Source organism: Amblyomma maculatum, chromosome 4 (assembly GCF_055883805.1).
Source record: "Amblyomma maculatum isolate TAMU_Amacu chromosome 4, ASM5588380v1, whole genome shotgun sequence".
In the NCBI taxonomy this organism is placed as follows: Eukaryota; Metazoa; Arthropoda; class Arachnida; order Ixodida; family Ixodidae; genus Amblyomma; species Amblyomma maculatum.
Window position 1 is genome coordinate 52246271 of NC_139347.1, and position 12755 is coordinate 52259025.

Here is a 12755-nt window from a genome sequence, read left to right on the forward strand (position 1 = left end):
ACTTTAGTTTGTTGTAGTTGTAGCTTCGTCAGTTGGTTTGGGACTGCAGAAAAAGGTGTGTTATATTTGGCGATTGCGACGCAAAAGGCCAACATCGCTTTCGCAGTATTGCGACCAAGGAGGTACTCGACCTCCTTGGTTGCGACCACGGTGGTTGCGACCTCCGATCCACACTGAATCACTGATTTTTTTTCAACTGCACCGCTTTGTCGCTTTCTGTCCAGATCATGCCGAAAAAGAAAACGGGCCAGAGGAAAAAGGCGGAGAAGCAGAAGCTTCGGCAGAAAGCCATTCGGGGAAATGCGGCCCGGGTTAACTTGGGTGAACATCCGTGCAATGCCGTGATGGTATGTCTGCGGCGTTTCACGCTTGTTTAAAATTGCATATTCTGCTTGATGAGAAATAACAAGCTTGTTTCTGCGCGTTTTTACAGGAGTGTGACAAATGCTGCAGGTAACCAGTCTTCTTTTTTTGTTTGTTTGCTTGTTTGTACTTACATACACTGCTGTGCTTATCAAGTGCTTTGTGGAGCACGGCCGTCTGTTTTGTTATGTATATGAATAAAAAGTAAAAGGCTATGGTGAAAAATAAACGAGTGAGGGTTGCCAGTAACCAGTCAGGGTGTAAAGTTAGTGGCAGGGATGTAAAAATAAACACGTGGAAACAAATTGTGAAACGTAAAGCTACGCAGATGGTGTATGTTGAGTAAACGCAGTTTAGAAAAAAAAAAAAAACTCTAAATAAATAGGAACCAGCAAAATTGTAAACGTGGCTTTCTATGTTAATTTAGTGGGAAGCGTCCTGTTAAGGAAAACAAAGCCGTTTTGAAATGCAGTGTTGTAAAGGGAGATACGGTTGTGCATGTCCTAGAAATGCTAAATAAAAATCAAATACAAAATAAAATAATAATAGTAATGAAATAATAATAAAAGACTAAATATAAATCAAAATCAATATCCTATTTCCATAAATGACGGGGCCTCGATTACATTGAAGGATGGGAAAACCATGAGGCTGGTGGCATCTTCCACCAGCCGGTCTCAAAGTAGGGGGTCAAAATGTTTCTTCATCCACTCACAGGAAACAAAAAAACCGGGCTTTCTGCTACTTCTGTTCGGCTGTTCAGCGACTACCAGTCTGTGCTAAATGTGGTGAGATCATTTGTACTTATTTGGAATTTTTATTGTGCATTTTTGCTTCTTTGATGCGGGGTTATAATATAAATTCAGAGTGCCATTTATTGGCAGTGAGCGCTATGTCCCGTATTCAGAATATATGGAGTGTGGTAAAGGTGGGTATTACGTGACTGAAAAAAGTCCTTTTTTTTTTTTGTTTCACAGGAAAAATGAAATGCATGATGAAGACTGGCGACTGTGTTGTCAAACATTCAGGCCAATTTACGACGGGACTTGGCATGGTTGTAAGTTGCAGTGCATATCATGAATTTTTGATGCTCGAACTTTGGAGGTCCGTTCACACTTGCGACTTGCAGAGGTTATGCGACCGTTCTGGTCAAAAAGCGACTTTCGTAGATGGTGACATTGGTCAAAGATATGATAAAATATCACGTGACTGCACTTTTGCACTACCATTTTGTGCAATTGTGAGCAAAACTAACAGATTGCCCTCCAAGTTCTGAGCCATGCTGCAGTGCATGTGGGTGCTGCCCGAAACTTATGCACTCTGCACAGATCCAATACCTGAAGTTCTTCGTTAGGTGGCACCCACATGCGGTTTAGCACAGTTCAGAACTTCGAGGGCAGTGTCAGTTTTGCTCTCAATAGTATTTAGCACTGCCAAACAGCTTTGACTCAATGAAGCATGTGCGCTCACTGTCTCGAAATGGGTGACCGATGCTGCTGTCAGCCTAGTCTTAAAAATGCATCAGCACGTTCTGTTGGGGCATGGAAAGCACGAGCCATGATCACTGAGAAACGATTGGCAGGTTGCTTACAGGCAACTCGCACATAGCTTTCCTTGAGCTATCACACTGGCAAAACAGTCACGAAAGAAAATGTACTGAAGACACATAATTCAAGGCAGCTTCCATTTTCTTTATTTTTATCATTGTGCAGCCCGCCAAAGTGGGCTTCGGCTGCTCACTTTGGCATGCTTTTTAAAAAAGTTATATGGTTCAGAACGTCGTAATGCAGTAGCGTTACTTTTTCAAATTTCATGGCCTTTATTAAAGGGCAGAAAAAAAATGATCATGTAGGAGGTATGTTGATAGAAAAAACTGGGTAGATTGTCTCTTAACTCCCTCTACAACTTGATAAAATGCACTTGTGCCTATACTGAATACAGGAACCCCTTTATAGTAAAGTCACCTGGAGTGGCAAAAATCTTTACTATATCAACTGTTGGTGATTACATGCTCCTGAAGATGCTCTCTAGTAATTAAATGGCTGCTTCTAAAGACATTTTGTTGGTTTATAAAGAAAGCACTCTAAAATAGCTTCCATCCCTTTACTATAGGAATCTTTACTATAGGAATGCCAGCTTCATTCGAGTACAAAAATAGACAATCTAAAATTTTGTGCAGTATCCCTATTAAGTGGGAGATTGATGTGGTATGAAGACAAGTTTGCTGGTAGCTTTTGGCTAGACTACCCATGAATATATGCTGCTAGTGTTGGCTCCACTGTGGAAAATCTGTCACCATTCATGGCACAGTTTTGTGTCCTAGGCTAAAGGTGCTCTTAGACCTGGTATGTAAGCACCTGGCAATATATTTAACCACGACTGTTACCACTTGTTGTCCAATTACGTGAAGATATCTGAGGAGGAGCTGGGAAGCATGTCCATAAAGCACTTAGTTCTGTGGTAAAACAGCGTCCGTTGTAGAGACGTGTGGTACCACTCCACTATCATCTTCGGAGATATGAGCGGGCCCTGCTCTCTCTGACATTTCCTAGGAAGGACACAATGTATAATGGGTTAATTGCTGCAAACTTCATGGAGAACATTGAAATTACAATGCCAGCACTGCATTGAACATCTATGCTGTAGTCTCGAGGTTCTTTTTTTGATCAAGCTTGCTTTTGGGGAGAGTTACCTGTCTACCACATACACATGCGTGTATCTCTTCTCTTACTGCCCTTTAAATGTTGTGCTGGATATTTAAAGTGACAGCTTTACTACGCCATGTTCCGCGAGTGTCGCTGACTTGGTCGCTTTGACTTTTATCGACCTTCAGCCACGCCGTAGCTGTGCTGACTTGACCATGTGACTATCCACTCGCTGCGGTGGTTCTGCCACCGGCGTGCGCATTCTGTCTTCCGTAGCAGTTGGAGCTGCCACGCATGCACGCTCCCGCTATCAGACTGATTATCTTGCCGCACGCTTGGAGTCCACCACTCGCTTAGGCAGTGCGCGCTTCGCTATGGACCCAAGGGAAGCTGGGCCTTCTCGAAATGTTGTGCAGAGGACCTTGCAGTGTCATCAATGTCATCTGCAAGTGACATACTTTCGCTTTGTATAATTAGGTTTAGACGAGTTAAACCTTCAGCAATTTTTTGTTTTTTTGTTTAGGCCACAGGTTGGCAACATGATTGGTTCACTTTTGCTTATGGTAAAGCAGTTGCAAAAGTGCTTGGTTTCAGTTCTCATTGAATAGCTTCATCTCCCTGGTTTCAGCATTGCTGAATTTGCGAACTGGCACTAAGTATGTGGACACACGTTTTGCATTTTGTGCTGCGGTTTCAGCTGTTGTCTCTTTCTCAGGGGGCCATATGTGACTACTGTGAAGCCTGGATTTGTCATGGGAGGCAGTGTCTGACCAGCCATGCCTGCACATGTCCCCTACAAGATGCTACATGCATAGAGTGTGAACGCTATGTGTGGGAGCATGGTAAGAGTGCTGGGCGAGGTGACCCTGGCTGAATGACTACTAATGTTTAGACCTCTCTTTCGACTAACTTATGCCGTTGCTTTTCTCTCCTAGGTGGGCGCATATTTAAGTGTTCTTTCTGCAACAGCTTTCTTTGCGAGGATGACCAGTTTGAACATCAGGCCAGCTGTCAAATCCTGGAGGCCGAGACTCTGAAATGTGAGCCATGTTGCTGTGGATCTGTGAACAGTTGTCTTTTAATTTCTTCGCTCATGTCCAGTGAGTGCGTATCATACATATGATTAGGTTGTTGGCCAGACTACAGTAAAAACCTTCATATGATCCGAGGTGTAATTTCGGGATAGTGAAAAACGGGGGAAACGTTTTCATCTGTGTATAATGTGAGAAAGGAAATATAAAAAAAAGTATTTATTTGCACTACGTTTTGCAGTTGCCCCCTCGAGGCTTACGCGGTCTGCATTTTCGTGTCCGATGCTTCACCACCCCAGGCTTCGAACAGTGCCACGCACCTTAATTACCGGTGCTGGTTTGCTCCCCTTATCGCGTCGCCAAGCTTGATCGGGTAATTTCACGCACCGTGTGGAAAAGAGCAACTCAAATTTGCCCTGGCCACATGGCTCCTCTGGTTGTTCTCAAACCAATAGGCCGCTTCCAGCTCAGACGCGAAACAGTATCACACAAGCAGCTGGCTAACATATGTCATGCCCGCACCTATTCATTCGCGTCCAGCATCACACGCAGGCGCGTGGCATGTGCGCTCAGGAAGTGTTCTTGGATTCAGGACTTCTGCAATCGTCGTCGTCCGGCGTACGTATCGTGTGCCGAGAATTCCTTGCTAGAGTCATCTTTCTCTAGAAACTTCTTCAATACCTCTAAATGCGTTTGGTATCTCGCATTTCTCGCAAGCATGACCAAAGCGCTCCTTCCGCAATTCATCTATAGGGCGTGGCCAGCATGACTGGAGAGGCCTGTGAGAGACCCATGCAGCCTGCCTAGTGATCCTTTTGCCATCCATTCATTGTGCGAGGTATAGTTTACCTCCTTGCGTCGCATGTGCGTCACGGGAACTGTGGTCGCAAGGATCGTAGGGCCAGCATGGTGAAATTGAAACCATCGAAACAGTCTGCCAACGCCACCACTACACAGCGCCTCCTCTCACTGGAAGTGTAGTGCTGATAGCGCTGATTAATAATGAGGCAGGAACTGCGAATTTGGACTGAAATTTGTTGGATCCACATATGTTATGAGGTGGAAATCTGACTTGATAAAATTGGGGAAAAACAATGTTGTATTATAAGCAGGTTTTTACGATAAGTGTTTCATCTGACTTGCACTTTTTTTATTGTGAAATAATAATTGGTTCACAGGAAGGGAAAGGCGCAGTATCTGTCACACTTGATTTGTGGACACCTGAACCGTGTCATAAGGGAAGGAAGGAAGGTGGGAGTGAAAGTGGAAAGAGAGAAAGGGGAGCCGTAGTGGAGGGCTACGGAGCAATTTCGATCACCTGGAGATCTTTAGCGTGCGCTGACATCGCACAGCACACGGACGCCACTTTGGTTTGCTTCCATCGAAATGCAGCTGCCGCGGTCGGGGTCGAACCCTGGAACTCCGGCACAGTAGCCGGGGATCTTACCACTGCACCACCGCGGTGGGGCTTATTGTTTTCAAGCTGAGAAAAAGATTCAAGTAAAAGAAGTGCTCACTGCAAAAAAAAATATGCTGGTGATACAAGCAAAAGAGTTGACAAAAATAGCCATGTGTGGCTTAGGAGTATGCTCCAACACATTGCTGTTATATATATTTATATATATATATATACAACATTTTTTTTTTCAGGTATGTCCTGCAACCGGCTTGGTAACCACTCTTGTTTGCGCTGCAAGGTAAGAAGTCTTCCTGTTTTGTTAGTGCTGAATTATTTTACTCTTCAATAACCAAGTGGCTTGTATAAAGTAAAACACGCTACGATGCAAGCTGTGCTTGGCTAGCATAGATGAAGTGCAAAAAGACATCACAGATCAACCTGTCACTCTCTCATCGATAGGTGCTGCCTTTTATTGTGAAAGTGGTGCGGCTGTCACTTTGCAAAAGCACCTGTCTGGGTCCCCAAAAACTGTGAATTGGGAGCTTCACATACTAGCCACCTCCTAGCTGCACTCTCCTAGCTTAGGAGCAGTCCACTCACAACCTTCCACCAATAACCTGACTCCCTGCCTTCGCTCTCCAGAAATGCCACCAAGCACCTGCCCGCCCATCTTCGTTCACCTTCACCCTTGAGGAAAATTCTGTCGCATGTGTGAAGCCTTTGTTTAGTGTAAAAGCACCTAATTTATCACTGAGGGTTAATCCAGCTGCGTTTGTACTGCAACCTTAATGCAGTCCATATGAATCCTACTGTGCTTTGACTGTATTGTGTCATATGGAATTATCTATGTCACAAAAAAAAATTGTGGTCTTTAAGGTAGGCTTGATTAATGTCTTTTGTTTCCATCTTGTTTGTCAGACATGCTATTGTGATGACCATGTCAAGCGGAAAGGGTTCAAATATGAGCGAAATCAACCCATGCCATGTCCCAAGTGTGGCTTTGAGACTCAGCAGACAAAGGACCTCAGCATGTCAAGTAAGTTTGAGAGGTCCTGGGAGCCTTCCCGTATTGGCGAGCCCTCATGCACCTTGTGTTGCTTTTGCATTTGCTAGGTCTTGTCACTTAAAGAGGACGTAATGGCATGGTAACATATATATTCACATCGCCTGTGGGGGTTCTCTTATTCCATTTTGGAGAAAGCTTTGAATGCATTTTAACCCACTTGCTGCCAAGCGCGGAGCACTTGAAATGGCCTCCCATGTTGCCCGTTTTCAACAACAGTGAAGAAAAACAAAAACAGCAAATTTCTGATTCCAACAACACAATAAGTGTTGGCGCCTGTTGACAATACCAGAGTGTCTAGCAACCGGAAAAGCTGGGAATTTTCAGGGAAATTTTATTCACCAGGAAAAATCAGAAGTGTCAGGGAAACCATCAAAAATTTCGTCGTCAGGGAAAATCGCACGATATATTCTGCAGTGCATTTTCATTTTAAGCTGGTGCAGAGCAAGTATGTAATTCATGCAGATTGTTTTTTTGTGTGTGCTGTCTTGCCAGTGCATGGCTGAGCTGCCACAATAGAAGAACCCGTGAGGTGGGTACTCGATAAAATATGCGGAAGTGCTGCGTAGAGTAGTATGCGGCAAAAAGCAGGAATAACTGCGCTGGCAGCGGCCAGAGCACGAAAGCAATCGGTGAGCTGTGCTGCTATGGTCCCTGGAAAATGCCAAGTGTGTGCACGCAGCCATATTGGATTGGATTAGTTCGGCTGTTTGCTGGATGGGCGGCTCAAATGCCTTTGCGCGTGCTCTGAGGCTGGCATCAGTGCGCTTTTAATTTTCAGTAAACTTTTGATGTTTTTAACGGCCATTAACACTAATTACAGCCTTTTCACTATTCTAAATTGTGGAATATGATTAATAAATAGCTTTTTTTTTTTTGTTATCATCAGCAGGTACATTTTTGAGCCTCTTCACTCGTCAGGGAATTTGAACTGAAATAATCAGGGGGAAACGTGGAAAAGTCAAGGATTTTGAAAATAGTGGTTTGCTAGACACCCTGAACACATCCAAGTAGCGTCCAACAAGTATGTGTGGAGCGCCGTCTAAGTACAACTTTACAAATCATAGTGAACAGGAGCTGGCCCACTCAATCGGCTCAGTGGCTTTTGCACTATGCCCACCGCAAATGATCCCGTCGATTCATCACCTTTGGAAGTGAATGGGGGCTGGGTCTGGGGGGGGGGGGGGGGGGGGTGTGTTTGGTTGTATGCTGGTCGAAATATTGTTTAAGCGTATTAGACAAACAGCCTTTATGATTTGTTGGTTACTTTGGCATCAGAGATATGTCTGCCAGCTATTTTCTTCAGCTCCACTCGTAAAGCAACTGGCAATGGTTCGTGATTAAATCCCCAAAGTGAGGGCAATTCTTGAGCTACAAACCTTTGGGAGTATTGCACGGCTTTCACTTGTAGCCTAATACTTCATTTCTTGTGATGCTCTCCCTAGGGGCTTGCTTTCATGTCGAAAGGTCAAGAAAACAAGTACAGTCAGACCTACTTATAAAAATACCACTTATAATAATATATCGGAGATAATGTTATAATGGGCTAACGCGGCACTGTCACCTTTTTGATGTTTTCGGTGGTAAAATAAACTGCTTATAGCTATGCTGTCTAGCAAATTATCAGTTCTAACAATTTAATCTGGTCACCAAAAACTAATTGTAAGAGAGACAACATGGAAATGCTGCAACCACACCAGTTGAGCCACACACATAATGCGAATGATTTCCTTTATGCTGTTATTGTTTCCTCACTCCTGCAAGCCCATCAGATTTTGCATCAAGAATTTCTTATGGAAAGCAGGCTTCATTCGAAATGCCAGTAACACGAAGGTTCGCAAAGTTCCCAACTGTGTAATATTAATGGTAGGGTGTCGAGACTTGAAGAATTTGTGCATGGTGACGATGCACAGGGACTTCATTTTTGCTTATTCTGCACTTGGGCATGTGCAGAATTAGGCACACCACAAAGAGTTGTGAACTAAATATGCCATGAAACAGTAGCTGACTGATAGGTTTTTCCATCAATGAAATAAAGATTGTATGCTATTTTCCTGGCATTAAGTTTGTCATCTTTTTTTTTGGCATAATCCAATTATAACAGCAATTGGTTATAACAGTGATATTCCGTTGGCAATTCAATATTGTTATAAATGAGTTTGACTACACGTTAATGAGCAATTGGGATTTGGTTTAGTTTGCGGGGTTTTACGTCCTAAAGCGATTCAGGCTATGAGAGACGCCGTAGTGATGGGCTCTGGCAATTTCGACCACCTGGGTTTTCTTAACGTGCACTGCCGGGTTTCAATCACGCATCCTTGGGCACAGTAGTCGAGCGCCCTAGCCACTGCATCGCCATGGTGGGGCCCAGGAATTATGGTTTACTGCCTTAACATAGTTCTCTCATTTTTCTCAAACTTTCTTTTAATTCAAAGGAAGTGCTTTTTAAAAAAACTTTTCACTGGTGAACATGCATAACATTTTCTATGCTTGCTGTCTAAGTACACATTGTAAAACGCAACCTAGCAGCATTGCCGTTCTCGCACAAACTGTTCTTGGCATAATGGTTATCTTAGCAGCTGCGATTCACTAAAGGTTTGTGAGGTCTGATGGCATGGCTGGAAATGATCTTCTGCAGTGGGGAAGATAAACATATGTCCAGTAATTGGTAAAAAAAAAAGTATAAACTAAGGAAAAGAGGAAATCATGCTAGTTGTGTGAGGTCGACAGCATATCTGGTTGGGTGAAGTATCTTTGATATTAATCACATCTGTGATTGCGTGCTTGGTGGGAGCCATTTTTGGGACGAGGCGAGGTTGGAAACTTAGGCATAAGGAGCTACTTACAAATGGTGGTGTTAGATAGTGTCCTTTCTCTCTTTTCTGTCATGTGTGCAGTCTCATTAGACCTAGAGTCAGTGAAGTTTTCTTGCATGTGTCGCTCTATACTATGCAAATAGATATTAATAATTAATGGCTCATTACTATGAGGTTAAGAAGTTCGCAGGGGTCAAGTGGATGCAGCTAGCACAGAAACGGGTTAATTGGAGAAATATGGGAGAGGCCTTTGCCCTGCAGTGGGTATAGTCAGGCTGATGATGATGATGACTATACTAGAGGCTGTGCCTTGACTGAGCGATTTCCATCACATGCAACATGTATATGACAGCTTGAACAAATAAATTAATTTGTTTCTGTATGTAGAGGCTGTAAGCCTTTTCCCTACTCATCTGCATGTGCACTCCTGATCAATTAATAAGCATAATTTAACACTGCATTATACTTGTTTATAAGGAAGGCTTCCATTTAAGCTACTGAACTGCTTTACTTTACATAACACAGAAGTCATACTACTTGTGAATTCTGTGTTAAATGTGGCCAGTCGTACTAGTCACCTTTGTGTGCAGGAAAGTGCTAGTTCAAGTTATTCTGGGCAGTTTGAGTTGTCATTAATAGTAAAATGCAGTTTTTAAATCTTACATACATCTAGGACTCTTTTCAGTACTTTTCATTTCTCTTCTTTGTTTTTTGACAAAATTTTTAATTGTAAATTTCAGTACCTAATAAACTGCATAGTTGCGTGAGAGTGCTAAGTAGAGATAAGGTAACGTGCAAACTAGAGTGTTTCACTTGATACTTTGTTTTTAATCTGATCTTTAATTTCTAAATTTATGCATGCAAAATAATTCAGAGGCTTAATATTAAGTTGCTTTTTGTGTTGTAGCTCGACACCACAATTACGGAAGGCAGCAAGCTGGGCGGGATGATGATGACGACGAAGGGTATGGTGCTGGCAGCAGCTATGGGGAGTGTGGCTACAGCTATTATGGTTCAGGTAAGCAACATTGCTGCAAATTTCGAACATTTTCGATATTTACAGCTTACACTTCTGTGATGGACAGCAGTTTGCAATTTGTTTGCCATGGTGTGATGTGAATCAGCAACTTTTTTGGAATTCGGCCTGTGTTTGTCTGCCTTATATTCAGCTGAAGGACCCTATGCAAAACTCTGGAAGCCAGCTTCTCCGCACAGAAAAAGCGCCTTCATCATGGCATCCAAGCCTGTTTTGAGGGTATAGATCGGGTAAAAGGCTGGAGACGTCTATTGTGATAACAATGTCACATCCATTCTCTGCGCTCCTCTGCCCTGTGTTGCTGTTGTGGTTAAAGAGCGGCTCTGCCAAACCACTCTGCCCTAGAACCATTCTCTCTCCCTACGTTACAATTGCAAAAGAATGCTTTATGTCAGCAATGTGCACGGCATAACGCATAAAATTGAAGTATTCAATGCTGCACACAACTTCTGCCTCTACGACGGGCCATGCCACCATGGCATAAAGGGGATTTTGCTATGCAGGAAAGCTGACTTACAGAGTTTTGCAAAGCGAGCGTCAAGTAACAGCTGATGTTTTGAAAGATAAAATAAAGGAGTTGGTAGTTTGGTAATTTATTTCCCTGTAGCTTTTCTGGTGTCTGAACATAGGTTAGAAATGGTCAGATATTTAGGAGAACTCCTCAAGGTGGAGTAGATTTGTAAGAAGGGAGTAATTACTCATTGACATCCACCCAGTGCAGCAATACGGCTACAAAGGAAAGCTATACAGCTTTCTCAGAAAATTCGTAGTTAAAAAAAATTCATCCAGGTTCAGGGATCGAACTCTGGACCACTGCCTTTCCTTCGTAGCCGTATGGCTGCGCTTGGATGGATTTCAATGAGTAAATATCTTTTATTACAAATCTACGCCGCCCTGAGGGATCAATTCGCTCTCGCCCTACTATCTGTTTTGCTGATTGTCCTGGTTAGCTCAGTTGGTAGAGCGGTGGCCCTGGGTTCAATCCCTGGACCAGGATGAATTTTTAACTACGAAGTTTCTGAGAACGCTGTATAGCTTTCCTTTGTAGCCGTATGGCTGCGCTTGGGTGGATGCAATGAGTAATTACTCCCTTATTACAAATCTACTCCACCTTGGGGGATTCCCCTAAATATTTGACCAACACCTTTCCCACTTCGAGTTATAGATCAATTCGCTCTCGCCCTACCATCTGATCTGCTGACTGTCTTAGTTAGCTCAGTCGGTAGAGCGACTGCCCCGGAAAGGCGGTGGTGCCGGGTTCGATTCCCGGATCAGGACGAATTTTTCTTCAACTACGAAGTTTCTGAGAAAGCTGTATAGCTTTCCTTTGTAGCCGTATGGCTGCGCTTGGGTGGATGTCAGTGAGTAATTACTCTCTTATTATAAGTTAAATATGTTTGAGCGACTGATCATAGTGCTGTAGGGTGGGCACTTTTGACACTTGCTGTCAACTTTATTTTGCTTAATGCCTCATGTTTGATGAATAGTGCCCACTCTATTGAAGCTTGGCTAACATCGTTGATTGCCAATTACGTCATTGTGTAATTGCTCATGCTATCACTGTTAAGTTAACCTGTCACCTTGTTATTGGTTTGTAATTTCATGGTCTTCAGGAACAATGAACTTTTATCAGCGTGGTGGGAATCAGCCATTTCTTAGTGCTGACACATGTTGCCCCCCTTAACTGCGTTTGTGGCAGTTTGTTGCAATATCAAGCACCACATACTTAAGCTAGATTTTTTTACTAAATCATCTGCTGCAGGTGGTGGCGCAGGTGATGTGGATGATGATAATGAAGATGATGAAGATGACGAGGATGATGATGAGGATGACTCTGAGGATGAAGAGAGTGAAGAAGAGGATGAAAAAGAAGACACCACAGGGGCTAAGGAATAAAACTTTTTTTTCTCCAGCATGAAACAGGATTTCACTATTTGAAGACTGATATTTGAGTAGAGCAGTATTTGTCAACAACATAAGGATGAGAAAGAAGTCTTAGTCTCAGGAAATGGTATAACGGCTGAAAACTACTTCAAGGGCATGCAGTCAATGTTCAGTATATTTTGAGAATTGTTGCCATTGAAGCCAGCATACTGTGCATGTTTTACTGTGCCACTGCAGTTACTACAGTTGGTGTTTATTATCTCTCTTGTGTTGAAAATCGGGCACTATCCTTTGCTAATAGCTCATTTAACAGCAATGGCTGGAAAACAGGCACTTGTTTCAAACATTGCAAACCTCATGCAACAAGTGTTTGAAGCTTGCAGCAAAAGACAGTGCATTAGCACTTACGGATACTACAACACTAAAAAACTTCTCATTAAATGAAACCAAACGGTAGTATTCAACATGCTCTGGATTTTTTTTTTTTATATCATAACATTCATACTTATCTGTAAGAG

The 12755-nt window shown here is 43.0% G+C and overlaps 1 protein-coding gene across 1 annotated transcript; it reads left to right on the plus strand.

Moving 5' to 3' along the window:
• The first annotated feature begins 27 nt into the window (after nucleotides 1-27).
• Noa36 (zinc finger protein 330 homolog Noa36) lies at nucleotides 28-12388 on the plus strand. The gene is made up of 11 exons (XM_084601437.1): nucleotides 28-55; nucleotides 225-347; nucleotides 434-453; nucleotides 1081-1151; nucleotides 1341-1420; nucleotides 3724-3850; nucleotides 3944-4048; nucleotides 5690-5736; nucleotides 6357-6474; nucleotides 10225-10335; nucleotides 12116-12388. Exons 2-11 carry the CDS (start codon nucleotides 228-230, stop codon nucleotides 12247-12249), a joined length of 933 nt encoding a protein of 310 aa, XP_084457563.1. The 5' UTR covers nucleotides 28-55; nucleotides 225-227; the 3' UTR covers nucleotides 12250-12388.
• Nucleotides 12389-12755: the final 367 nt, after the last annotated feature.

Bases quoted from the DNA above. Each gene is read 5' to 3' on its own strand.
- Noa36 (XM_084601437.1), top strand. From the start codon at position 228: ATGCCGAAAAAGAAAACGGGCCAGAGGAAAAAGGCGGAGAAGCAGAAG. The intron at 5,737-6,356 runs GTAAGAAGTCTT...CTTGTTTGTCAG, and splicing joins ACTCTTGTTTGCGCTGCAAG to ACATGCTATTGTGATGACCA. The intron at 10,336-12,115 runs GTAAGCAACATT...CATCTGCTGCAG, and splicing joins CTACAGCTATTATGGTTCAG to GTGGTGGCGCAGGTGATGTG.